This window comes from Cervus elaphus, chromosome 24 (assembly GCF_910594005.1).
Source record: "Cervus elaphus chromosome 24, mCerEla1.1, whole genome shotgun sequence".
Lineage (NCBI taxonomy): Eukaryota > Metazoa > Chordata > Mammalia > Artiodactyla > Cervidae > Cervus > Cervus elaphus.
The window spans coordinates 55,286,829-55,314,717 of NC_057838.1; the positions used below are offsets into that span (position 1 = coordinate 55,286,829).

Here is a 27,889-nt window from a genome sequence, read left to right on the forward strand (position 1 = left end):
TTCAGTCAAGAGTCTGTTGCAGTGCTGGAGGCCTGCAATGCAAGAGACCCAGGTTCAATCCCTGGGTCAAGAAGATCCCCTGGAGAAGGAAATGGCAACCCACTCCAGCATTCTTGCCTGGAGAATTCCATGGACAGAGGAGCCTAGCCAGCTATACAGTCCATGGGGTCACAAAGAGTCAGACACGACTGAGTGACTAACACAGACACACAATAACACTTGTGATCTGGCAACTTCTCATAAACTTTTATAGAACAGACTTCTATAAATTGTTCACATTATAATAAAGCTAGAGGATATACACAGATGTAAGGTTTAGAACTATTTAGGTTTAAACTTTCTTTTTTTTTTTTTTTCACAGAACCATTTTGTATCTGTGGCCAAGGTATCTAGACATTTTCAACAGAAAAGGTTTTAAAATTCCTCATTTGGGTTATTTTCATCACCAAAGTATTTTTTATAGTATATCCTAAAGTGGTCTTCACTTGGTCCCAATGATAGACAGCACAGATTTGAGAGCCAGCTCTCTGACAACAGAGAGGGGAGACGCCGCCCACAAAGCCAGCCAGGAAACCGATTCAGCAGGCCTCACTTCCCAGTCACTCCCCAAAGCTGAGCCTCTACCCCTCCCCTCCCAAAAAGGGGCAGGAAGAAGGTTCAGAAAAGATAATGTGCTCATCCTTCAACAAAGCTTGGCTCACCCTTTGGGTCTTCCACATGCTCCCGTTTCCTGTGGCTAAAGTTAGACCTGTCAGATACGCATTTCATTTTTAAATGACTGGGCAGACGGAGGGCGGGCAGGTCTTCTCCAGAAGGGATGGGCGGGTGTTGAGAGGATGGATGGGGTAGAAGTTGCTTCTCACTCGTTCCGGGGAAGAGGGCAACAGAGTGTCAGTGTTTCTGTGCTTGTCAGGAGCAGCAAGGTCAGTGCGCCAGTTACTTCGTGTGACCATTAGGAGAGGGAGTTTCCACAAAGAAAGTGTTTCCTAAACCTCATTCAATTATGAATCATCTTCTGCCATAGCCTTTAACATTGTAAAATACTTAATAGCTTTCTGCAAAACAGCAGTTTTTCCCTTAAGAGTTATCTTTAATGGAAAGTTTATATTATCATAAACAGAAAACTAGTATGCTGGCCCAACTTTGAATACTAGATACCCACAAGACAATGTAACTAAATTCCGGCTAGCTGCTGTTGCCTGAGTCTCTCTCCTGGAGAGAGAGTAAAGGTTGAGGTTGGTAAGCATTGAGTATGTGTTAAAGGTGAGATAGCCCCAATCAGATACTTCCCTGCTGGCTCAGCAGTAAAGAATCCACCTGCCAAGCAGGAGACCCAGGTTTCATCCCTGGGTCGGGAAGATCCCCTAGAGATGGAGACGGCAACCCACTCTGATCTTTTCGCCTGGAGAATCCCATGGACCGAGGAGCCTGACAGGCTACAGTCCACGGGGTTGTAAGAGTCAGACACAACTCAGTGACTAAACTGCCACCGCAGCAATCCGACAGACCAAGAATGGACACTGACTTGGAAACACGGTAACTTTCCTCTTGTGTGATCTGCTGGGTACAGCCTGTCAGAGCCCTCTCCTGGTGTTCCGCTCCTGCCACCTGGGCTGCAGATATCATCTCCAGAGGCCCCTGGACCCACGTGCGACTTCCTGTGTCTTTCAGCTTGTAGGGGGTTAACGTCCCGAGGGGCCCCTCCCCATCAGTGAGGGGGTGGATTGAACACTTTGACCTCCCCAGCTGTTAGTGGAAAATGATGAACTGTCGTATACGGTCCCTCACGGGTGTGGGAGGGGGCCCAGTGGGTTGTTCTCCGGCTCCAGCTGCCCACAGCTGCCCACATCTTTGGGGGGCCTCCCTCCTTTCACCACCCTACTGTCTCACTCCTCACTAGTTCACCGTGGGGATTACCACCCTGACGTGTAAACAGCTTATTCCTAAATTGTTACCCCAGATCTGCTGTGGGGGGAGCCTAAACCACAGCAGCTGGTAAGCATACCCCCTAAAATAATCTTACAAACCACCATGACACCAGACCCATCCTTTGGGAAACAGTAGCCCAAGGTACGTGTCCAAATGGTGTAAAGAAACTTATCACTTTTTTTTTTCCCCTTTAACGTTAAAAAATGTATTGCAGTTCTTGGTGTTCAACTCTTCCATTTTCCCTAACATTTTAGTGATACTCTGTTCTGATAAGTAACGTCGTTTTCCATTTTTGCTGTTCCTCTCTCAGTATAGTATTACAGCTTGCTAACAAACTTAGTGTTCCCAAATTTGCCTATAAATTCAATTTACTGTGTGACATTTGTCAGTTGTTTGCCAGTCTGAGGCATCCAGTGAGTGGAGCCGTGAGTGTCGCTCTGTGGTTACTGAAAGTGTTTGTTAATGCATCAATGATGAGCCCAGGCTAAAATGCAGCAGGCAAGTGTTGCCAAACTCAGAGAGCCACTTTCTAGCAAGCCTTTTACAATATCCTGAGGAGAACCAGGACTTTAAAATTAGGGAGATTTTAAAAAGTGCTTTGTTGTTATTTAGTTGCTCACTCGTGTCCAAGACTCTTTGTGATCCCACAGACTGTGACCTGCCAGGCCCCTCTGTTCCCAGGCAAGAATACTGGAGTGGGTTGCCATTTCCTTAGGGAGATTAGAAAAGTACTTCCACAAAATGAAGGTTCTGTTTCGGCCTGAGTCTTATAGGCAGATTGAAGGCAGGACTGAAGTTCTAATGGGGAAAGGATTTCTTATCTTTACGGGGTTGGGCCCATGCCAGTGAGGTCCTGTCATGTGAAACCTAGATTGCTGAGAGAGTGGTGAAGTCCAGGGTAAGATATACCTCGCAAGAAGTCAGAAGCATCTGTAAATGACAGGAGATCAAGAAATCCAACAGGAAGGCAGAAAGAGGGCCAGCTTCATGGACAGGGCCCTGTGCTCACCAGGTCTTCACTCTGTGGGCACATAGAGTTGCCCAATAAATATTTGTTTAATATTTGAATGAGTCAGTGCCTCGTAGTCAAACTTGCTTTGAGTTTTCAGGGATGGTGGCCTCAGGATGGGTACTCATCCCAGAAGAGTGCCTATACATTTTTTCCTTTCCAGATCTGACTGTGTAATTTGCAGGGTCCAGTGAGAAATGAAAATCCAGGGCCCTTGTTTAAAAAGTTATTAAGAGTTTCAAGATGGTGACTGCAAAGCATTATTCTCTATGTGCCTGCATAATGGAAGGCACTAGAAGTGAACTTGAACTGGCTTCTGCATTCTTTGACCTTAGCTTGAAGGAGGAGACAGACATTAACCCAGTTATTACACAAGTAAAAGGTAACATTTTAATAAGGTTAGTACAACAAAGAAGAGACACAATGAGGCTGAGAGTCCATAACTGAGAGATTTTTTTTTTTGGTTTGGAGCTGTCTTAGAATACCTCCATCACGAGGCTGACATCTGAAGAGTACGGAGGAGTTGGCTGGGAGAAAAGGGGAGGAAAGAAGGTTCAAAGGCAGAGGAAACATGGCCAAAGAGGAATTGGGATTCTGGGAGGGAGGTTGGAGCTCAGAGCAAAGGGAATAAGGGTAGAGATGAGAATCGGACCAGTCCTGACTTTGCACAGGGTCTTCTGGACACTAACAAGTCTTGAGAAATTCAGGGCTGTTTTCATGACTAACAGTAACAGAACGATGAGTAAAATTTTTCACCCTTAGTTTCCCTTCCTGGCTTTCAGGGCTTCCCTGCTGGCTCAGACGGTTAAGAGTCTGCCTGCAGTGCAGGAGAAACCAGGGTTCAGTCCCTGGGTTAGGAAGATCCCCTTGAGAAGGAAATGGCAACCCACCCCAGTGTCCTTGCCTGGAAAATCCCTTGAATGGAGGACCCCGGCAGGCTACAGCCCACGGGGTCGCAGAGTTGGACACGACTAAGCAACTTCACTTTCACTTTCTCTTCAAATAAACTGAGAAAATTACTCCAGTACAGTTCTCATCCTTATAAATAGGAAATGATGTCAACAATCATGTTCATGGACACCAGCCAATCAGAACAGTCATTAGGTACTGTGTGGGTGACGTGTGGAAAGGGAGAACCTGAACGTTTAATGATGAGGGCCCTTTAGGAGCTCTCACTCCTCATCTATCCCCAGCTTTGCTTGGTTGGCTCCATCCCATCACTGAAATGTCATCTCAACTGTTCCTCCTCTGAGAAACCTCCCTGACCTTTCTCTCCAATGGCTTCACCCCTCACCCTCTTTGATAGGCTTTCCTATTACCCTGGTTTACTTTCTTTATAATTCTTGTTGCTGTTGTTCAGTTGCTAAGTCATATCCTACCCCATGGACTGCAGCATGCCAGGCTTCATTGTCTCCCAGAGTTTGGTCAAACTCATGTCCATTGAGTCAGTGATGCCAGCCAACCATCTCATCCTCTGCCGCTCCCTTCTCCTTCTGCATTCAATCTTTCCCGGCATCAGGGTCTTTTCCAATGAGTCAGCTCTAAGCATCACGGGGCCAAAGTACTGGAGCTTCAGCATCAGTCCTTCCAGTGAATATTCAGGGTTGATTTCCTTTAGGATTGACTGATTATTACTCTCTTAGTACACCTGAAAACTAGCTTGTTTATATGCTTATTATTTTATAATCTCTATTCCCTCCAAAGGCAGGGGCTGTATCTATTTTGTTAACTAATTTATCTCTAGCAGCTTGCACAGTGCCTGACATCTAATAAGCACTTCATAAAATAGTTATTGAATGAATGAAACTTTGGAGTGAAATTCATTCATCTGAGTCTTGTTGTTCCTGGATTTCCATTGCCAAAAAAAAAAGGAATATTGTGGGTCCCAGAATCAAAAATGGAACTCTATGGATGACACATCTTGGTGTTTTAGTCTAAATGAAAAGAAATTCTACAGCTTTATATGCACTATTTGGGAGCAGGTGGGTTCATTTGTTCACGTAAGTCAGTCAGCACACATTTGTTGAGCTTTCTCTGTGTGCTGGACTAGGCCTTAGTAATGTCCAGCATGAAAGAATTCTAGACATGAAAGAATTCTACTGTTAGTAAAACACGGATTTTCTGGGAAATGGATTAAATGTTGGATAAATGTGCTTTGATTCTGCAAAATCCAGACCTCGGTTTCAGACTTCAGGATAAAAATGATTGGGATGGGCTTTGAAGCAAAAAATCAGGATTAGAAAATTTAGCACAAAGTCCTTCCCCCTCCCTGCAGCGCCCCCCCTGTGGCTTAGCACTACTCCTGCTTTTTACTCAAAACTTGACAAGACATGATAGTGCCGCTGAAGGAGGGCTGCCCTGAATACCTGCCTGTCTCTGGTGTTTGGGGCCCTTTACCTCTCTCCTATAATTTGGTCTGATGGTGAGGCCCTCCTCCCCTTTCAGAAACAGCTGCAGAAGGAAAATGTCCCTCTTAATCACAGTTGACATCTTTCCAGACACCGCATCAGGAATGGTAACTAGCTTTCACATTACTGTTCTGACAGGTTCTCTGCAGACTGTTGCCAGGGGTGTTTTCTCAGGTTAGTTGAGACTAGTCTGAAAACTGGTGGTCTCCTTTGTGCTAATGACTCTAGTTAGACCAGGAGAGGGGTCCAGTCCTTCCAGAGGCCACATTCTGAGAAGCTCCATTGAGAAACATTGTTGGCATATTCCAGTACTTCATTTTGAGAGGAGGGGAATTATCTGTTACACAGTTATTTTCCTCTTACCTGTTTCTTTCCTACTGAGAGAGAAACATCTTTAAGAATAAGCAGCTCCTTGTGAGAATTTCAAGTTTTGTTTGGAAGAGAGCTAAATATTTTGATCAAATAATCCTTAAATTATATTCTTCTGAAGCCTAAGGGATTGTGTTACAGCTAATGCCCAACCAAAGTCTGCTGAAGTACCTAGGCAGACTCATTCCCGTTTAGGTGCTCAGGGGCTTGCAGGCACCAAAGGTTAGCAGATACTGCCTAGTTGAGCTCTGAGGGCCTGAGGCCTCCTGGAGTTGGGCACTGAGTGGATATCAGATGCCTGGAAAAGGAATGAATGTTTATGGGCTTGTTTTTTTACTTGAGGATGGGGAGAGTGTGCAGGTTATTTGTGAACTTCTTTTATTTTACTTTTGGCAACTTAATGTTTCAAACTTAAAGTTGCAAGTCTAGAGAAAGATACTCCTGAATACCCTTTACACACTTCACTGATTGTTTAAATTTGCTCTCTCTGTGTCTCTTTCTTTGCCTCTGTATTGGTCTTTCTCCATAGATGCATGCTTGCATGCTAAGCCAATTCAGCCGTGTCCAACTCTGTGCGACCCTATGGACTGTAGCCCACCAGGCTCGTCTGTCCATGGGATTCTCCAGGCAAGAATACTGGAGTGGGTTGCTATGCCCTCCTCCAGGGGATCTTCCCGACCCAGCGATTGGACCCGAGTCTCTTGGGTCTCCTGTGCTGGCAGGCAGGTTCTTTACCACTAGGACCACCTGGGAAGCCCCTCTCCATAAGTAAATAGATTTGTTGTTGTTCAGTCGCTAAGTCATGTCCAACTCTTTGTGACCCCATACTGACTGCAGTATTCCAGGCTCCTCTGTCCTTCACTATCTCTTGCAGGTTGCTCAGATTCATGTCCATTGAGTCAGTGATGCAATCTAACAACCTTATCCCCTGCTGCCCCCTTCTCCTTTCCTTTCAGTCTTTCCCAGAATCAGGGTCTTTTCCAATAAGTTGGCTGTTTGTGTCACGTGGCCAAAGTATTGGAGTTTCAGCATCAGTTCTTCCAATGAATATTCAGGGTTGTTTTCCTTTAGGATTGACTGGTTTGATCTCCTTGCAGGAATAGAAGGAATTCTCAAGAGTCTTCTCCAACAGCACAGTTCTAACGCATCATTTGGTTCTTTCATGCTCAGCCTTCTTTATATAAATGTGTGCATGTGTGTGTATACATATATATTAAATAAATTTATATATTAAAATATTTATATATTATATAATTATATATTAATACATTTAAATAAATTTATATATTACATATAATGAAATTTATTTTATACATTTATATATACATATATATGTATGTACTAAATACTTAACTACAAGAGTAATTACAATTACTTTCACACAAGTATAATTGTCAGAAGAAGAAGGTTTAACATTGGCAAAATATATTAACTCCTCCACCACTCATTTTTAAAGTTTGCCAACTGTTACAATAATGTATTTTACAGCTGTTTTTTGTGTTTGTTTGTTTTTTTTCTGGTCTAGAATCCAATTCGGGATCATGCATTGCACTTACGCATGTGCACTTAGGCCTGTTTGGTGTTTCTTGATTTTGACTGTTGAAGAATAGAAGCCAGTTAGGTTGTACAATTTCCTTCTATGTGAGCCTATTAGGTGTTTTTCGTGACTAGATTCAGAATTTGCACTTTAAAAACATCTAGAGTGACGGAAGAATGCCTTTTTTAGGCCATGCATTTATTTTTCACAGTTTAAGAGGTTTGGAGGACCAAAATCAAGGTGCTGATCTATATGGTGTCTGGCAAGGAGCTTCTTCCTGATTTGCAGACAGCCAGCCACCTTCTTTCTGTGTCCATAAATGACAAAGAAAACAATCTTCTCTTTCATGTCTCTTCTTATAAAAGCACTAATCCCATTCATGAGGGTTCTGTCCTCACCACCTAATCACCTCTCAAAGGTCCCACCTCCAAATACCATCACATTGGGAGTTAGGGCTTCAACAAGGGAATTTGGGAGACTTGAACATTCAGTCTGTAACAGGAGAGGATCAGGCGCAGATGAGGGTCCTCATCAGATAGTATCAGGGAGGTCTGAGCCTTCGCTTCCACGGTTAGTCTTGATGAAGCCTCTGGACTGAGGCTCTGGCTATTAAACAGGAAGTCTTCTCAGTCCTTTCTGGGTCTTACATAGGGAATAGTCAACGCCAAGGTCATTCACCTTTAAATTTCTTCCCAGCTTTATCTTTAAAATCTCATGTATAAAGTATATAAATAAAGGCTTACCTGGCTTCCCACAAAGTCAGGTTAATAGACTGTTTTTATTCTTTTGCTTTAACCCGCCTCCTATTCCACTGCTCGGTTTTAGAGGCACAGAATTGTGTTCAGCTTGTCTTAGGTTCAGTGCCCTGGAAGCAGAGCTGGATACAAGTGCGAGTAGTTTATTTGGTCACCAGAAGCACTGGTGAGGGACTGAGGAAGAGAAGCAGGGTACAGGGTGTGATCATGAACGAGTTAGCTCTGTGAACACCTGGGGCTCAAACCTGCTGGGGGCCTCTGGGAGACTGTACGTGGTGGTACTTCTCAAACTTTGCTGCACGATCAACTCAACCCGGGGATGTTCAGAATCCACAGATGGCAGGAGCCAGTCCCTGGGAGCTTTTTAAACTCCTCTAGTGATTCCAGTGTATGGTCAAAACTGAGAAGACTGTATTTCAGAGTTGTCCCTTCAAGCTTTAGGAAGCTGGAGTGTTTACCTACCAACTGCAGTTCATCGCAGGCTGAGGGCTGCTCCTGGTGACATTAACAGCGAAGCATTTCTGGCCTGTAAAAAGCTGAGGCGTGCCAGGGAATGGTGATTGCCCAGGGGACGTGGGCCAACAGTGTCAGCTACTAGCTGGATATGATATCAAATCCTAGCTTTGTCCAAGCACTCTCAGAGCAGTTTTAATCATGTCATTTAAACTCTAAGCCTCAGTTTTCTTTCCCTGGTGGCTCAGATGGTGAAAAATCTGCATGTAGTGCAGGAGACCCAGGTTCAATCCCTGAGTCAGGAAGATCCCCTGGAGAAGGGAGTGGCTACCCACTCTAGTATTCTTGCCTGGAAAATTCCATGGACAAAGGGGCCTGGCAGGCTACAGTCCATGGGGTCGCAAAGAGTCAGACGTGACTGAGTGACTGAACACTTTTCCTCATGTATAATAACTTCTTTGTCCTAGCTTTGAGGATCAGAGATAATATATGGAAAGCACCCAGAATGCAGTGAATTCTTAACAGATCTGTGTTTTAAACCCAACAAGTGGAAAGAGGGAGGGTAGCAAGGGGCTACTTGAAGCATCCAGAACATGCCATAAAGCAATGCAGATTGTGAGTTCTAATCTGGTCAGATAACACCAAATAGTTCTACTAGGGAAATTTTTTCTTTAATTTAAAGGAATGCTATGATGAGTTGTCAGGATATACACAGTGGCTTAGCAGGTGCAACCCATTTCTCTAGCATGTTCCATCTCTGCTGTGTGTGCCAAGTTGCCCCCAGGAGTTGTGGATGCAGAAACCAGTAGTCGAAGGGAAATAGTTCTTCCTATAGATGAACGCCTGCCTGCTAGTATTTGGGGGCACTACTCAGGAATGCATGGGGTGCTGTGGCTGCAAAGGCATCACCAGCACTGGGGTCTGTCCTGATGGGAAAAGGGAGGAGTCCCAAGTGAAGAAGTGAGAACTCTCCTTGTAAAATCAGATTCCCAATATTATCATGGGCAATAGGCACATTTGAGTCTGAATCATACAGTTGGACCATCTGAGTTCCTTGGTTATGTGGAGTAATTCTCTAGAAATTAAGCAGTTATTGGGACATTCCCTAAACTATATGGGTACTATTTTTGTTGATAAGGGCTTCAGACAGTTCTGTGCAGGAATAATTTTAATACATAAGAGTTCTCTATGCTGGTAAAAATAAGTGAATTAACAAATAACAGAGGACCAGGGAGGCGCAGGTGATAACAGTGTATAATGAACCACAGGTTGTGACTAAGCCACTTCAGTGTACCTGAGAGCAGAAGGAAAAATAGAAAATAATTACAGTCATTGTTAGAAGGCTTAGGGGGAAAATGCCCTGTTTAATTAGGTTCTGTGCTTCTTGTCAAATTCCATCGTTGGCAACCTTTATGAATATGAGCCTCCTTTCCCACCTCAGATGGATGCTCATAATGGAGTTTGTCTGGAGCAGTCTGTCTGGAAACTATACTTGCCAGTGCTCTGCCCTGGACAGACAAGATTTCTGTCTTCTCTCCTGCTCCTTTGGCCTTGGATGTTTGGAGAGAAAAGTGGTCTGTTAATGTTCGTGGGATGATCATGAAACTGGCTGCTCTCGGTTGTCAGGGCTGATGGTGACCCTGGCAGGTTGTGAGACCTGGTGGTGACCGCTGACCTCTCATCTGCCTGGTTGAACATCTGGTTGACAAGGAAACCTGAAGTTCAGAGAGGAGAAATTATATGCTTAAAAGGTTCTATACCATGCGGCATGATGAGGACATGAACCTACCAAGTCTAACTTTAGAGCCCACAATTAATGGCATCTGAGCACAAATCTGTATATTATGTTGTGCTCAGTTGTATCTGACTCTTTGCTATGCTATGGACTGCACCCTGCCAGACTCCTCCGTCCATGGGATTCTCTGGGAAAGAGAACTGGAGTGGGTGGCCATTTCCTTCTCTAGGGGCTCTTCCTGACCCAGGGATTGAGCCCACATCTCCTACGGCTCCCGCACTGCAGGTAGATTCTTCACCACAGAGCCACCAGTTAAGATTTATTTACCAATGACTCAGGGAGCACCAGAATTTCCAGGTTTTCTACCCCGTGAGCACATTAAAGAGTCTAGGGGAAAGAAGATCGTGGTTCCTGGATGCTGGAGAAGGGAGGATGTTTTTTAAAATAAGGTATTAAAAATGGAGCAGGGGTTCCCTCTCAGTTTTTTCGCTCAGCCCTGGAGCTGAGACAGAGGAGAAATGAGATGTGGATCCTCTCCTGCTCAAATGTGAGTTTAGTGAGTCGAGTTCCAGCTAAGGACAAGTACAAGAACATAAAATCCTTTCCTAATCTCTCCCTAAAGAAGGCGCGGATGAAAGGCCTCATCAAAGCCTCTGAAGCCACCAAAGCTGTTTGCCAGCAAAGAGATAAATCAGGAAGGTTTGAGATCTGGTTTGAATTTAATAATTACAAATGACTAATCAGGGGCCGTTCGCTGTCAAGTCAGGAGCTGTACTGTCTCCACCAGTGGATTTCTGCTGCTCTGGACACTTGGTTATTAAATAGAAAAGCCCTGTGATTAAATCACAGGGCTGTTCCAACACTAATCAATTCAATCTTGGCTGTTTAAAATTAAGTCAGGCCTTGCACTTGCCCTGCCTCTGTGACAGAAGTGGGAACCACACACTGCAAACGTGACTGAAGGTATCCAGAGAGCATCCATGTATAGCCCTATGTGATGTGGGTACTTAGAGGAGGGTCAGGCTGCATCCCAAGTTTCTTATTTATCATCCTGCAGGATTGCCTCCTCCACCATCTTTAATACCAACATCCTCTTTGCCTGCCTCTCAACATCCAGTAGCGACAAAGCAGCAGTGACAATAGCAGTAATAGTAATTATGATAGTAACCACAGAAGCAATAATAATTATCATTTTTTAGTCTCTTACCATATGCCTGGCCCTGTTGTAAATATTTTATCTGCTTTAGTCCTTCAAATAAGCCTATAATGAAGAAATCAAAGTTTACAGAAATATATCATAGACACTTTCATATCTCACACACCTGGAACCTGCCTGGCCTGTAGTTCATCCTCTATAAATATTTGTCGTGTGAGTGAAGTGATAGAGAGCATCAGTATCTGTGATACACATCAGGAGGAGTGATGGAGCTGGATCCTGAACTCTGTCTCATTTATTCTCTTTGTTTCCTTGAGGTATGTAGGTAAATGTCTTATAAGCCTTTTTATATTGTTCTAAGGCACATGTTGTTTTAAACGTAAATTTACTTTATGTGCTTCTGTGATGGCTCAGATGGTAAAGAATCTGCCTGCAATGCAGGAGACCCGGAGTCGATCCCTGGAGAAGGGAATGGCCACTCACTTCAGTATTCTTGCCTGAGAAATCCCATGGACAGAGGAGCCTGCCAGGCTATGGTCCCTGGGGTCGCAAAGATTTGGACATGACTGAGCGACTAAGACTCACACTTCCCTTCACATTTTTTATATTAATTTAAATAAATCACACTTTGTTTTTGAACAATATAAAAAGAGAAGTAGCACTGGATGGTGAAGGGATCAGTGGTCTGGGAACCAAGCTGATGTAGAGAAAACTGCCCTCTCCAGCATTTGCTAGTTTTGTGACCTTGAACAAATCCCTGAAGACTTCCCACACTTCAGTGTTCTTCTCTGTAAAATGAACACCACCATGCTCACTGAGGCTGGGCTGAGGAGAAGCTGGAAAGGAACAGTTCTTTAAATAGTGAGCACAGTGCTTGGCTCATAGCGGACACCCTGTTCCCGCATCCACTTCTCTCCACCCCCACTGTATATTTGATGGTGATTCTCCTTTGCTTCCAAGACTCAAAACCTCAAAGAATCCCAAGATTTGGGTCTAGAGAGAATGTAAGCTGAGCCTAATAAGAATCAGACAGGCTTAGACCTGGGACCAGCTCTTCTGCAAATCCATCAGCTGAGGACAGGTAGGGTCACTGCTCTTGGCAGAGAGCCTTACCCGGAACCACAGAAAAACACTTGTTCCCAGACCATTTACTGATGAGATTTATGTGTCTGCCTTGTGCTGTCAGAAGGTAGCCAAGCCTAAGAGGAGGTGGTCACAGAGTGGCCTGGAGAACAGTGATGTGCTGTGAAAGCGGGTGGTGTCACCAGGAATGAGTCTCAGAGTCCACCCCATCTGTCCAGAGAGACCTGTATCTCCATCAGAACTCAGATCCACATGTACAGAAGACTTTGCCCTGTTGCAGATTAACAGAGAGCCTCCTGGTTGGTTTTTGAGCCAAGAAGCATGAAGTTTTTCCAGCACCCGAGCACCTCTAGAAAGCATCTCCATGAAATATGTAGCCCGGAGGGTTAAGGAATCAGACAGTATACTCTAGCCCGTTGTTCCTGTACGTTCCCTCCTGTAACTGCCTTTCCTCCCTGCCTCAGATAGGTGTCCAGACAAAGAGTTCAGATGCCAAATCAGGTCGCTTATGGCTGGATTCAGCCAGCTGTTTCATTTCATTTCAGGCTGTTATCAATCCTGGATTCGTTGCTCCTGAAGCACAGAGGCTGGGTGCTCATGGTGTTGCTTGGGAAAGTGCATGCTTGCTGCCTAGTCATGGGTGTGCCTTGCCCTTGAACAGACCTGACATTTCTTCTCACATGAGAAGTGAAAATCACCAGTGGTCCACTTGGACCAATGTCTGAACAGTTGTAATTTTTTTTTTAAACTTATCTATATACTTTAAGGAAAATAAATGTCTCTGCTGGTTAAGAAAAAGAGTCTCTTTTTTGAAAAGCAAAAATCATAGCTTGAACTTGCATGTTTTGAGTCCCCAAGGAAATTTGAGGTTGAAGAATTTTAGCCTTCAGTGATCTTTGCTTTTGAGGTTTTGATTTAATTTTGGCAGCCAGGTGGTTAGCGGAAGGGAAGGGTGTCGCCCCAAGAACACGGGCCTCCTTTATTTATTCTTTTTTTAGTCACTCATTCAGAGATTATTCATTGACCTACTGCTCAGCTCAGGACGCTGGGGTTTTAAGTTATGCACTCAAATCAGAGAGCCCAGACTACAGCACCGTGGGCTCACCCACGGCGCACTGTTTTTCATAGTTGAAAGGGAACTGGACTGTGCATTCGCCTCAGTGAATGTGACAAGAATAACAGGGTGGGTCTCTGGCTCTTCAGATAGGCTGAGAACCCATGAGACCAAGTGTGTAAATGCAGGGGTTTCACACACAGAGTTCTTCCTCCCTCCGAGCTGCCCCAGGTCATCTCTCCATGACTTCTGATGCGCCCAGAAGGGTGGTGCTGGGCTGGTGGGATGGGTACCCGTTTGTTCCCCTCCACTGTGCCCTCCTTCCCCGAAGTTGGGTAATTGTGAAGAAGACAAGCTTCTCAAAGGGAGCAGGGTCAGAAGTATCAACAACAAATGAAGAAATACTCTTCTGGGGGAGTTGGCTAGGCGCTAGGTACTGTAGCCTGTTCTAAGAATGTGATCGTGACCGACTAAATCCTGCCTCTGTGTGCTTGCGTCTCATAAGAAATTCAACCCGAAAACAGAAAGTTAAAGTATCTCTCTGAAGTGGGTCTCTCCTGCTGGTCTCTGTCTCTACAGCTTCTCTGAATCATTCACAGCAGAGATCGCAGTCTAATGAAATACTTTGTTTTCTTTTTATTCCCAGTTAGTGGGAAGAGAGCATGCCTGCCTGGTTCACTGCTGGATCCTAGCACCGAGAGCAGGGCCTCGCACATGGGAAGTGCTCAGTGAACACAGCAAATGAGCACACGACCTAGTGACCCTGGAAGGTGTTTGCGTTGGGCCCAAAGTTTAAATTGCAGACTCCTTCTGTGTTGCTGACCGTGGTCAGTTAGCACCCTATGCAATGGAAATTGAAAGGAACACCCACTTTGATAATCCATGCAGATTTTACTTTGTAAAATGGGTGGGTTTCTTAAGGAGATCTTCTATCCCAGGTTAACTTGCTATGGCTTACTTTAAAGGCCACTAGAGGCCTTTTGTCTTCTGCATTTGGCTCTTGGGATGCATAGAAGCATCTAGGGTTAGTGATGCTCAGGAGGGTGTGTTCCAACCCTGGGTGATATATTGAGTTGGTCTGGAGAGGGCTGCATGCCCATGAGAGAAAGAGCCTCTGTCAGTGTCCTCTCTCCTTCACTAGGCTGGGACTTCTGGGGTAACAGGCCACTGTAAATGTGTCATGTTGACAAAATCATTGAGCCCTCACAATGGAACTGTAGCATCATAAAATTCCATAATCTAACAACACCAGATAGCGGCATACATCTCTGTCACTTACGGTTTGGGTAATACTGGGTAAAATGCCACCGTGTATTGTGCCCTTACCACATGCCAGCCATTGTGCCAGATGCTGCATACATATCTTCTGTGATCCTCAGGACAGCCTGACCTGGTGGTTAATGGCCACTTTACAGATAGCATCCCAGAGCCTCCGCCCTCTCATGGGATTTCCCAAGAGTGCAGGTCTAATTCTGCATCCTCTGAAGGCAAGAGAAGCCAGGCTCAGGAAATGGCTAGGTTGTCCTGGGTGGCGGGGCGCCACGCAGACATCCCTCCTCTTTTACCCCAGCACACGCTACTGCTTGAGTGCGGCCTTCCCTCACTTGCTGTGCTGTGAAATCCTTCTCGATATAGCACTTGAGGTGGACGCTGCCAGGCATTCCGAATGGCAAATGAGTCATAACCTGTTTGCCAAGTGTGCTTAAAATGGTGTGTGTGTGTGTGTGAAGGGTTTTGCCCTAGGAATTCGAATCTTGGATTCAGGGTGTTATACCATAGCTGCGTAACTTGGGAGCCATTTCTTTATCTCTCCTAACTTCAATTTATTTACCTGTAGAATGGGAACTATGCCTTGCCGTAATTGCCTCCAAAGTCAGGATATAAATACAGGCCAATGAATTGGCTTCAATGACACCACAGTGCCACTTTTAATTGTAACTGAATGATGAATCAATATGGGTCATGTCCCTACACAAACATGAAGCAGCACCCCCCCCCAAAAATGACAGGCGGCTCTCAGCGTCCTCTTGGGGCTCCCCCAAAGCCCTTGAGTGGAGTATTTAACTCCCTGACAATCACCAGTCACATGGTGGACTTGTTAGTGAAGATTCTTGGATAGTATCTCAGAATGGCTGATTGAGGATCCTGGCGCCTAGCATTGGATCTCTAAATTCTTCCACTGCTCAAGTGGAATGATATATGGGATCTACCACTCCATACTCTGTAGGGAACCATGTTAAGCTTTAGGATTTGAAACATCTAGGTAGCTGGTTATGGAAAAGATGCCCCAGTCTCCTCCCCATCTGTGTCTGGCAAACTCTTAATTCATCCGTCAGACCTGTTCAAATGCCTCCTCCCCTGAGAAAACACCCCCAGCTCCCATCAAGGCCAAGCTAATTACCCCCTCACTGTGCTCCAGGCCCTCTGCTGCGTGCTAACACACGTCACTGTATTTACTTCGCCCTCTTGGAGAATAAAAGCTTATGTTACCACCTCCACCTTAGAGTTGAGAAAGGGTGACTCAGGCAAGTGAAGTGACTTTCCCTAGGATAATTGGATCTTACTGCATTCTAATCACACCAGAGTCTGAGTCTCTTACAGGAATATGATAATTATGTGAGTTAATATGAGTTCCTTAACTAGGGAAGTTGCCAATCTTGGCATTCCTAGGAGCAAACACAAGACCCGGTGCATAATAGGTGCTCAACAAATCTTTGTTGAGCTAAAGAAATGATAGAAGAGTTATAGTGAGACAGTCTAGGACAGATAAGGACTGGGTACTTTCCAGCATCTGCCTGTGTTCACACTCATCATCTAATAGAGGAGAAAGGGCAGGAGGTGATGGACTTCTTTGAGGGCTGAAGAGTCCAACTGTTTCTCATACCACTCCACTGTAACCTCATACCAGGGATTCTGGTCCGCCAGCAGCTTTCTACCAAGTAGGGGACTTAGCAAGTCACAAATTAGAGACTCGAGAAATCCTTACCTGATTGGTTAAGCTAGAGATGCAAAAGAGAAGTATATGTGTCTCTGAAGAGCTTGATTGTGTTTGTGAATGGAGTTTCTCTTCTTTTTATACAGAGGATAATACATTTTTCCAACCCCATAGACTTCCATGGTCATAAATTCATTTCAAATATAGTTTTCTTCAGTTGCAATAGTGACTCTTCTGAGTCTTGGTGTTTATGGCTCTAAAATGGGAAGGTTGGAGAAGATGTCTAAGGTTCCTTCCAACATCCTGGTTCTGTGATGACATCGGCACCCTGGATGAAGTTTAGAACAAATTTAACTTACACATGTACAAAGCAGCTCTAAAAATGGAATATCTTTAAGTGAATTAGATTATTTCCAGTCTAGTGTCTTCTTCCATGTTAATAAAAATCCGAACTCTGTGTCTAAATTTCCAAGTCTCGCCATACAGAGACATTTAGAAAAAAAGAAACTATAAAGAGAAACAAACTGTAGCGGCTTGAATAAGAACAGTAATGCAAATCAGTTATCCCAGAGCTTAATCGTTTCCTGTAATTTCTTAGGCTTTCTTAGAACTCGGTCTAAGGTTTTGCGTAACATGGTAGAAATGATAAGGATTACGTGTGCTATTTGATTGCATTTTTTTCTTTCCTTAATCGAAGTCATAATCCTTGTTTACATTTGAACTTTGTTTTATTATTTATTTCACAGCGGAAACGGAAGCAGAGCCCCCAGGATGAAGATGCGGTTAGCCTTTGTAGTCTTGATATAAGTGTAAGTACAGTCCTTCCTACATCCCCTGGCATGGGACCACCTCTCATCTCTGAATGTATTTGTTAACATGGTGTGGGCTTTAGGTGGGCTTCCAGGATTCAGTTACAGAGGTTGGGATCTGGGGGGAAATGTTAAAAAATTTTTTTTTCATCTTACTGGAAGAAGCTGTGTGGTCAGCTTAAACTTCCAAGCCGCTTGTTTATTGCTTGTGTCTTTTCTCTCATAAAATGAATGATGAAATCAGTGCATCTGGATAGAATCTAGATAAAGGCCGCTGTGCCGTGTTAGAGACTGGCTACTAAAGGTGGATCAGATGTTTGTCCCCCTTTGGAGGAAGTTGGCAGATTGGCCCTACTCAAGCAGCTGCGTGGCTCAAAGGCCAGAAGTGTCCGGCAGCATGGCTGAGGGAGTGGCTTTGGTTTCAACAGCTTCGTTTGAATGAAGATTCTATACTTAGATTTGTATGACACCTATCTTCTCCTCTGTTTCCTCATGTGGAAAAGACTTACAGAATTGTTGTGAGGATCACACAAAACAGTAAAAGTGAGAGTACCAACCATGTAGCCTGGTCCATAGTAGACACTCACCAAATGTTAACCTCACTGTGTTTTCCTTTAAAAGTGGAAGTTTGCCAAAGATGTTTGAGTGACCTGGTAACTGTGCTAGTGATGACAGAGGTCAAAAGCTTTCTTGGATTTTTTCAGGCCCACAGCTTTGGATGCTGAATTTCAGTAATTTTCTTTGTGTGGCCTCCTTGTCTCCCCAGTGACACAGTTGGGAAGACTCCCTAGGCATCTGATGCTCTCATTGTCTAGGGACTGGGGGTCAGGATTCTGGCACCCACTGTGCTCCCCATGTCTGTTCATTGTTCATACTCCCTGGAACTTTAATCATCATGCATGCATGGTGGATCCATCTAACATTAGGGCCTGGTCCTCCTCCTCCACAGACACCGCGAAAGCCACTGTTGTGAGCTGAGGCTTTTATGCTAAGAATTAGGAACTGGGTCATGGTGCTGGCTCTGTCTGTAACTAATGATGTCATCTTGGGCAAGTCAGTTCCTCTCTATGGGCCTCATCTGTTAAAAAACAATTTTGAGATCCAGTCTTTAAACCATTGTAAAAATTTGAAGCTCCTTTGAACACAGATTACTGGGTTCTCACCTGATAACATTTGTTTACCCATATAAGCAATGCTCTCTTAGTTATTTTTAATTGTGGCAGAGTTTTCTATGGTGCACATAGCTGTGATGGAGGGATCCTGTGCTAGCTAGCGTTAATGTATTCGCACATCTTTATTTGCCACATGGTGTTTGTTCCAGTCTTCAGACCATCAGATTGGTGGGTTGGACCAGTTTATTCTGTTGCTATGGTAATAGGACAAAAAAGACGATGTTCTTCTTGCTTTTACTTTACTCATTGAATCTTTTGTTGTTGACAAGTGAAGTCTTTGGAACTTTCTTTTTTTTTTTTGGAACTTTCTTTATTGACAAGTTTTCTGGTGTTTGCAAATGTTTTTAACTTTGTGGCAATTATTAGGATTGTTGATGTTCAGAATATATAGAGCCCTTAGCCATCATATAGTCCAGTCCCCTTACTTTGAAAATGAAGTAGAGGCCCAGGGAACTGTAGTGATTCAATAAGACTTTAACCTAGATCATTTCTAAGATCATGCCTCATGCTGCATTTTTCCTGAACTATGTTTATTTTTCAGAAAAACATGTCTCTAGAAGCTTTATTCAAAGAACTACTAAACGCTTTTACATGAAAGGATTATTTGCAATCATGAGTTGTGATTTGGTTTTTGTGTCAATTGGCATCCATGACCTTACCTTCTGATCAGAGTCATCTAAGCTCATATAATGAGTTATTTGATGTCTTTTCTCCTTATGCAGCCACAAAAGATACATCTCCCTCCCTTGCTATATCTCTTAACCATATCATATCATGTTTTGTCACAGTAAAGAGACTTTCATGGAAGAGTCTACGTTTATGCTTAGGGATTCACCTGTGGCCAAATTCCTTTCTGATTTGTCTGTTATTTTTTCCTGATTCTTGGCAAACAGATTCCAGAACCTGGGCAGTTCCCTCCAAATATTGTCATGTAATATTATAATCATTATAAAACTTAAAAGAGTCCTAGAACTGTTAGAGGACATGAAAACTGGTGTTTTGCGAGTTTACTGACAGTCCAAGCTGTACAGAGATGACGGGCTGTGGGACAGATACACATGTGGCCACGGAGGATTTTCAGTGCCTCGCACTAACAGGTACTTGGTAGAGACAAGGTGAATGAAGTGGTGGATGCAACCACTCATGAGAAGATTGTAGCCATAAAGGCTGCAATGTCTGAGCAAATATCTGAGTCCCATGAATTAATAGATAAATGGCTTTGTAGTCTCCTCAAAGGTGCTTTTTAAATGGTGATGTCCAGTAGAGTCACAGCAGCATTAATGAAGAGTTTTTTTGAGCCTGTTTCTATGTGTAGTGGAAAGTATCTGATAAAAAAGGTGGGTTCCAGTGGATGACTCATACCGGAAGATGTGAGGGCTTGGGAAAGTAACATTAGTTAACTCTCAATTTTGATTCCACCTCATAAGTGGAAAGATGTTCACCAGATGTATGCTTGAACATGAAGTTGCTGAATGGGGGACAGGGATCTTTGGGGGATCGTGGTCAAGTTTCCATTGAGTCCTAGCCCAGTGCTGCACAATGAGGTCTTCATAAATACTTACTGGTTAGTGAATTGTAACAACAACGAAAAGAGTGGATCTTCCCAGTGTGTATGTGGAATTCAACACACGTACCCCCTTTCTAGAAATATATCTGTGATGTAAAGTTGGGAAGTATTAACACAAAAACTTTCCCCCTTTGATTAAAAGCATATATTGGTGTCTGATTGTGGATAACACTAAACATTCCCGTTGACATCTTGCTTTATTTTAAAGACTCAGATGACAATTCTGGTAGTGCCTGCTAGAGGGTTTTCCTTCTGAACTCTCCTGTAACCTCCTATTGAACTTGAACTTAGACACCAAACAGGAGTGGGTAAGCTAAAAGAAAAGAGTGTATCCTTACAGAACAGGGATCCTCAGTTGTTTGGGGGGCGGGGTGTGTCATGGACTGTTTTGAGAATCTGATGATAGCACTGGGCTCCAGACAATTTTACAAGATTGACATATGATTCTGTGGGCCTCACAGAGCCCAGCCAAGACCCCACATGAAGAGTTCCTCTAAGGAAACTGGAAGGGTCTTATGGCATGGTGACATATCTCCGCAGAATTATTCTCCCACCCTCCACCTCCAGTTCTTGGTGAAAAATGAATTGTGACTGGAGAGTCTACACTAGTTGACAATATAATTGGTCTCTATTTTTTCCCACCACTTTACCCAGTCCACTGGCTGAGCCCCCGGCTTCCTGGCAGGATAGAACGCAAACTATTCCAGAGGGGTGGGGGAAGCAGACTATATTTTTTAACACTTTTGAGAACAATTTGCAGAGTGGAGAATGCTCCCAGAAGCCGCCTACAAATCTTCTCTCACGTCAAAGGATATGAGTGGGATGGTTTCAGGGACATCGCTTCCCCCACAGCACTTTTCTCGTTTGAATTCTAGTGGGCGAGAGACTCCTGAGTGAAGAGCTGGGTTTCATGGTCCCTCAATCAAGACCCTTGGCAGAAGAGCCAGGTGTGACCCTGATGCAGGGCACTGCTTAGCATCAAACATCCTTTATCAAAAAATATACGAATGTTGGGATAGGCACAGGAACGGTTTCCAAGGAAGAAACAGTGTACACGATAAAAAGGAGTATATGCTCTTTGTTGCAGATTTGGAAAATGTGAACACTAGAATTCACTATATTCTTGCTTCAAAGTAGTGGCTACATTTCGGTGTATTACCTTTCTAGTATTATATACACATTCACTTAAAACTGTTTAATTATGAAATATTTCAGGCATACAAAGTGGTATAAAGGATAATGTAAAATTCCAGGTAGCAAAAAAAAAAAAAAATTCCAGGTAGCTACCAATCCAACTAAAGACATGTGCCCTTAATGACTCCACAGGCCCTTAAAAAAAATCCCTTGCTCTGCCGTGTTTATGTTTATTGTTGCCTTCCCTGTCTATAAACTTGCTATGTACATGTAGTCCTAAATAGCACATATGTTATCAATCGACTTTTAAAGTTTATGTAAGCACACAGTTTTAATGGTGATCATAACACATATTAATTTATTCCTGTATTTTCCATTTACTATACTGAAATCATGTCACCACAACCTGAAACATTCTTCAATAACATTATTTTAAATAACCATACTTTGTCAAATGGATGCACCAAGTTTATTTAGCCAGTCCTTCCTTGGATATTTAGATAAGTTGCAGTTTTTTACTATTACAAATACCACTGATGGGCATCCAAGAATATCTTTGTGTGATTCTTTTATCAGTAGGGTAAAATATAAAATTCCTGGCTAAAAGGGAATGAATATGTTTTAAACCTGTTCACAGGTTTATACCCCTTCTGGCAGTGAGAGGTAGAAATTTAGTTCAGAGCCTTTGAGCATCTTGTGTGGAAGCTCGGAAGGGGGGATTGTTCTCAGTTGTCTTTGCCACATTCTCTTTCAGCTATATCTCTGGTCCCTTGCTAAGCGCGGCCTTATGTGGGACTTTTGATAACACCTCCTGTTTGGGAGGAGCCCCTTCTGTTGCCCTTTCAGAGCCCAGGATCTCTCTTACCTGGCAGGGAGGGACAGGTGGTGATGGAGCTGGTGGTGGGGCATCGTTTCCATGCGGCGGGGGCAGGTGGCTGAACTATAATTGGGGTTGGGATGAGACCCATTTAACCCTCACTGCAGTCCTGTGACCATGGGTGTTATCATACCCTTTTTGTAGATGAGAAAACTGAGGCTTGGAGAAATAAGAAATTTTCTCAAAACCTCCCGTTCTTGTAGATTCAAGGCCAGGCGAGCTGGCCCCCACAGCTTCTCCATGCTGCCTCCAACACAGGAAGGAGAAAGCGTTTGGCTCCAGGGCTTCTGGTGATGGATGATGGACAGGACGTGGAGCTGGTCTTTTTGGCAACCCCCCTTTGAGGTTTATAACCATGCACTTTCAGAGTACTATAACCTGGGCTTTCCAGTTACTTACCCTGTTACTTGGATGCTCAGAGCACAAGAGTTGACACATGAGAAGGGGGAAAAGCTTTCCCATCTCACTGAAGCTAAATGACGTTTTTTTGCTAGGACATGTTAAACCAGACACGAAACAGCAGCAGGATTATTTTATCTCTGCTCGGCAGAGTCCAGATAATTACAAAAGATACCATTTCTGTGGTTTTGTTTCTCTTGGTCTGTTCTGGAACTTGCTAACTGGGGAGATTAGCCTTGCCCTGACCAGCATGAGGCCTTGATGAATTACATGGGAGATTTTAATAATGCTCTTATCACCGAGGAGACCAGGCCTGCCCCTGAGACTGGGTTGTCAATAGCGCATATTTATATTTAACCTGATGGAATTTTTTTTTTTTCTGTTTTGGAATTACAGTCTGGTCTTGCTGCCTATGAAATTATCTGGGCCTACAGTAGTGGAGATCCTGTGTTGAGTCTCAACCCAAATCTCTGATGGCAGATCTGCTCATTGTTGACATAGGCACATTTTATCTTGCTGCTGTGACTGTTGTTTCATCGCTAGGTCGTGTCCAGTTCTTTTAGTGACCCTGTGGACTATTGTCCGCCAGGCTCCTCTGTCCATAGGATTTCCCAGGCAAGAATTCTGAGATACATGGGAATTCCTTGGCATCTCCTCCTCCAGGGGATCTTCCCAACCCAGGGGTTGAACCTGCGCCTCCTGCATTGGCAGGCATATTCTTTACCATCTTTATCTTGCCTTTGGCCTAATCAATCAGGTTGTCAGTGGTTGTCATTTCACTGTGTATTCACTATGGCCTTTTCTCTTTGATCCACCTCTTGAAAAGCACAGTGACAAAGAAATTCCTGGGAGCTTCAGGATATGCTCTCAGAAGCTGATCACAGGACAAAGTGTCAGTCATCATCTTTTGTCCCCCTTCAGTGACCCCCATGGGGCCCAGGATTATTGAGGGATCCTGTATTCTGAGTATACCTAGTTGTTTGAATTTGTCATCAGAATTACAGACTTTGGAAGTTTAGAGATTAATCACCTTCAGTCTCTCCACCTGTAACCTGAAATCATAGTAGTGCCTTGCCTTAGAGTTATAAGGATTAAAATAAGTTAATTCATGTAGAGCATATAGTACCTGGCCCTTGGTAAGCACAAAATACACCAGCTATTGTTGCTGTTGATTTCATAATACAATTTTGGTTCAGTTGGAGGATGTCATTGTCACAAATGTTCCATACATAGAACTGACTATGAAATTAAAAAGAAAAGCAGAATATAAAGAGATGTATACAAGAAGTTTTATTACAGCATTTAAAAATAATAGCCATAAGTTGGAAACAGCATGAGTGACTAAATTATATAGAGACTTGTAAATGTATTGCAAAATAGAAGTGTAAAACATGATTACAGAGCACATAACTGTGTAAGTTATGCCTCTAGATGGTTATGTATATATGTGTCCACTTGAAGGAATGGAGTGGACATACACTACATTGTGGATAGTGGTTACATTGGGAGAATGGGTTTACAGGAAGGGGTGCCTGAGTTCCAGGGGTTCTTAACCTTTTGCATCTTGTGAAACCTTTGAACCTCCCCCCACCCCCAAGACTGTTTAGATGTGCTTACAATACAATATATGATTAGAACAAAACCCAATTTTACTGAAACATAGTTATCAAAATATTTAAAAACAAAGTTGTGGTAAGAGTTACATATGTGCTTCTTAATTAATGCATTAATTAACAAGATCTGGCAACAAATCCAACATCTCATACACCTTCCATGAAATGGTAAGAGTAAATGATATTTTGAAATACCCTCACCAGCCACGCTGTGATTTGAAAACTCAGTGATTTTTATGGTGATAAAGTCATGGGTCTGCTAATGCTTCTGTGATTTGTGGTCTCCATTTGTAAAGGAAGTGCTAAATTTCATTTGTTAGTAAAACTGATCTTCAGTGGGTTTTTTTTTTTTTTTTTCCATCCAAGCTCACAGATGCTCTGAATTGAATCCATGCAATCCTTGGGCTTCTGAGAATTTTAAATTAAGAATCCCTGTTTAAGACACTCAGTCTGTTATGATAAGCTTTGTACTGTATTACTTTAGTACTTCAAATGACTAAAACTTAAAAAATATATATATAATTGATTTTGACCTGCTGGTATATGAGGTTGTTAGTGTTTTAAAGGAGGGAAAATAAAACATTACATAAAACTAAAGGATAGGGATAATGATGATAATGTTTTTAGAAAGACTTTGCTATAAGCATTAAATCAGTTCAGTTCTCAACTCTTGGTGTTTATTTAGATTTTTCTTTGAGACCAGCTTAGGTTTTTTAAATAAATGACTTAACTCACCCCAGTAGTTTAGTACAAAATCTTTTATGCTTTTCCTGCTATTGTAGAAAAATGTTCTTGTTTTTAAAAGATGAATACTGAAGTATTTAAAATGTCATTATATCTGTAATTTATTTTTGAATATTTTACTGTAAGTTGTAAAGTAAATATTTTTAAAGAAAAATTTTATTTTTAATTACACATGTAACACTGCTTATATATTCCCACAATTAAAAAAAAAAATCAAACAAGAGCTGTAGAACTAACAAGTTAACGAACCCATTAACCATCCATGGTCCCACTTAGCTTCTTAGGTAAATCTGGTTATTAGTTTAGTCTCCTCCCAGATATTTAGATATATAGATAGATAGAGCTATAAAAGTTAGTTTGTGGTGGCTTTGTAAAGACGTGTTGTCATTTTTTTGTTTTACTTTGCAATTTGCTTTTTTTTCTTTTAAATTGTCTATTTTTTAGAGCAGTTTTAGGTTCACAGCAAAATTAAGCAGAAAGTAGAGATAATTTCCATATGTCCTCTGCCCTAACACATGTACAGTGTGCCCCCAGTATCAACGTCCCCCACTGGAGTGGTGCAGCGTGGCAACTGATGGACCTACACTGACGCATCATTATTAAGCACAGTCCACAGTTTACGTTATGGTTCACGCTGTGTACTTTCTCTGGGTTTTAACACACTTGTAATGACGTAGGCACCATCATGGTCTCTTCAGAATAGCCCTGGAAACGCTCTGTGCTCTGCCTCTTCATCTCTCTCATCTCAGCCCCTGGCAGCCACCCATCTCTTTACTGTCTCCATAGTTTTACCTTTTCCAGAACCTCACGCAGTTCTTTTCAGACTGGCTTCTTTCACTCGGCAATAGCCATTAAGGGTCCTCCAAGTCTTTTCATGGCTTGAGAGTTCTTTTTTTTTTTTTTTCCTTTAATCACGGAAATAATATTCTGTTGTATGGATGTACCATAGTTTATTTATCCATTCGTTTAGTGAAGGATATGTCTCATTGTTTTAACTGCTGCTTATTTTTGCACGAGACAATGGGTCATAGTTTATTTTAACAGCATTCTCCACTGAGGGGCGTTTCTGTTGTTTCCAGTATTTCCCAGTTACAATGACCATCCTCATATTCCAGAGCAAGTAGTAAGGCAGATGCAAAAAAGTACCTGTGTGCACTGGTTATTTTAAAGTTAATATGAATAATGTAAGTTGCCATTTTTATAATTCAAGTTTTTGTGCACACAGTTAAAAACCAAACTGTTTCCAAATGCAGATCTGAACAGGCCAGGAGAATTAATAGAGAGAAAAGGTTCTTTTGTCTCCATCATGAGGGCTTCATTTAAATAAAGGCTGGGCAGCTATTAAACTTGTGTATCTCCAGAGGTATATTCCTTTTCTGTCATCCATGGTTAAAAATACGAAACTACAGTTGTAAATTCAAAGGAAAAGTCTTGTTGTATTTACATCTCAAGTGCTTTTAAATTTTTGTAGTTTATCATTAATTCTATTTTGACTGAGATTATTTGCAGTAAAAAGTCACTAGAAAATAATTGTTTGCAAATACTTTTCTTATAGTTTATTTTTTTCTGAAACATAGCCTGGGTCTGTCTACCTGAAAATTACATAAATAATCTTGGTTAGAAAGTACCATCTGGGCTTCTATTCCCAGCTAATTGAGTTTTTCCCCTAAATGACTTATGTAATTGCATCAAGCCTCATCTTTGATCTGGTTATATAGTCCTAGTTTCAGTAACAGAAGCTGTTTTTCTTTCTTCTTTCTCTTCTTATTTGTGTCTGCTGCCCCTTCTCTGTGAAGAAAGGTGGTGGATTGACTTTGTTCCCTTAACATTTATTGTATATAAACTTTTTACATTATTGGATTATTACTTGTATTTTGGAGGAACTTTTGAAAAATGTAAAAAGAATGAAGGATCCATGAGAATACTCAGAATTTGCATGTCTTCCTCCACCTAGGTCTCTAACTTAATGCTGCTATGCCTGGCTCATTTTGTGGAGAGCTGATCAGTATGAGCAAGTGGTTTCTCTGTGAGCTACATTCATAGCTGGTATTGAAGGTGAAGTGTTTGAATCACAGGTTTATTATCTCCAATGGTCCAAATGCAGAGTTTTGGGTTAACTCCTTAGAAATCCTGCAGGGAATTAAAAATGTTTGTTTTGCTTCTTTCTTTAGCAGACTGACATTTTTCTTTTCTCTTAGTTACATAAATGAGATTTCTTTTACTCCACACACACCTCAAAATATCAGCCTCTAAAATTGAAATCTTCTACTGAACACAAAAGTCAATAAATCTAAAGTATCTTCTTCGCCTTTATTTGCCAAAGTGGTGCTTTTGCTAGCCAGGTCTGTATGAATTCTATCCAAGGAGATATTTATTTCTATAGAATTAATGAGTTCACTTGTTTATTGTTTAGTGCATTCATGGAAGTGATTCATCCACTAATTCAGTTGACAGGTATTTATTGGACTGTACTGTATGTCGGCACAAGGACACTGAAGGAAGAGAAACTTAAAGATTCCTTCATCTGCAGACAAGTGGGAATTGCATACCGTTTTGTTACAAGTTAACCAATCACAGAGAAAGCAGGTTTTAGTTTTTTACCCAGGACTGGTTTTCTCCTTTCTGTAAGGAAATAAATCCAATTATCAGGATTGGTTTCGAAAAAAAGAAATTTTACTATGTATTCTGCTTGCTAAACTTTTTCTCCCAGAGAATATGCCTGAAGTTGACTTATTTCTTGCTGATCAGCCCAGAGGTTCAGCTGTGGACGTACTTCAGCTGATTTTAGGCGAAAACTAACCCTGGGAAGTCATAGTCTTGCAGGTGAGCTTCGCATCTGTGCTCTCCATAGAGTGAGCCAACACTGGGTTTCAAAGCAAGAGCCCTGGCAGGAACCTTGGAGATTATCTAGTTGAATATATTTCATTTTGTAGATGTGGCAGCTGAAGCTGAGACGCGTTACATGCCCAACCCAAAGTGACCGAGGGAGAGAGAGAATGTAATTCTGAGGATTTGTGTTCTGGATTGTACGTTAAACCCAGGAGGAGGCAGAAGCTAACAGTTTTGGTTCACCACTTCCTAGCTGTGTGACTTTGCACAGTGTGTTCAGCCTCTCTGTGTTACGGTTTCCTTGGCTGGAAAATGCAGGTGA

At 42.6% G+C, this 27,889-nt stretch overlaps 1 protein-coding gene across 6 annotated transcripts in view; it reads left to right on the forward strand.

The window, feature by feature from the left end:
- Positions 1-27,889, forward strand: part of ARHGEF3 (Rho guanine nucleotide exchange factor 3) — a 310,527-nt gene that overhangs the window by 148,731 nt on the left and 133,907 nt on the right. For all 6 annotated transcript variants that reach the window (XM_043885395.1, XM_043885393.1, XM_043885392.1 and 3 more), the window contains one exon: positions 17,170-17,232. In XM_043885395.1, the coding sequence (XP_043741330.1) occupies positions 17,170-17,232 (63 nt within the window). The remainder of the gene's footprint in view (positions 1-17,169; positions 17,233-27,889) is intronic.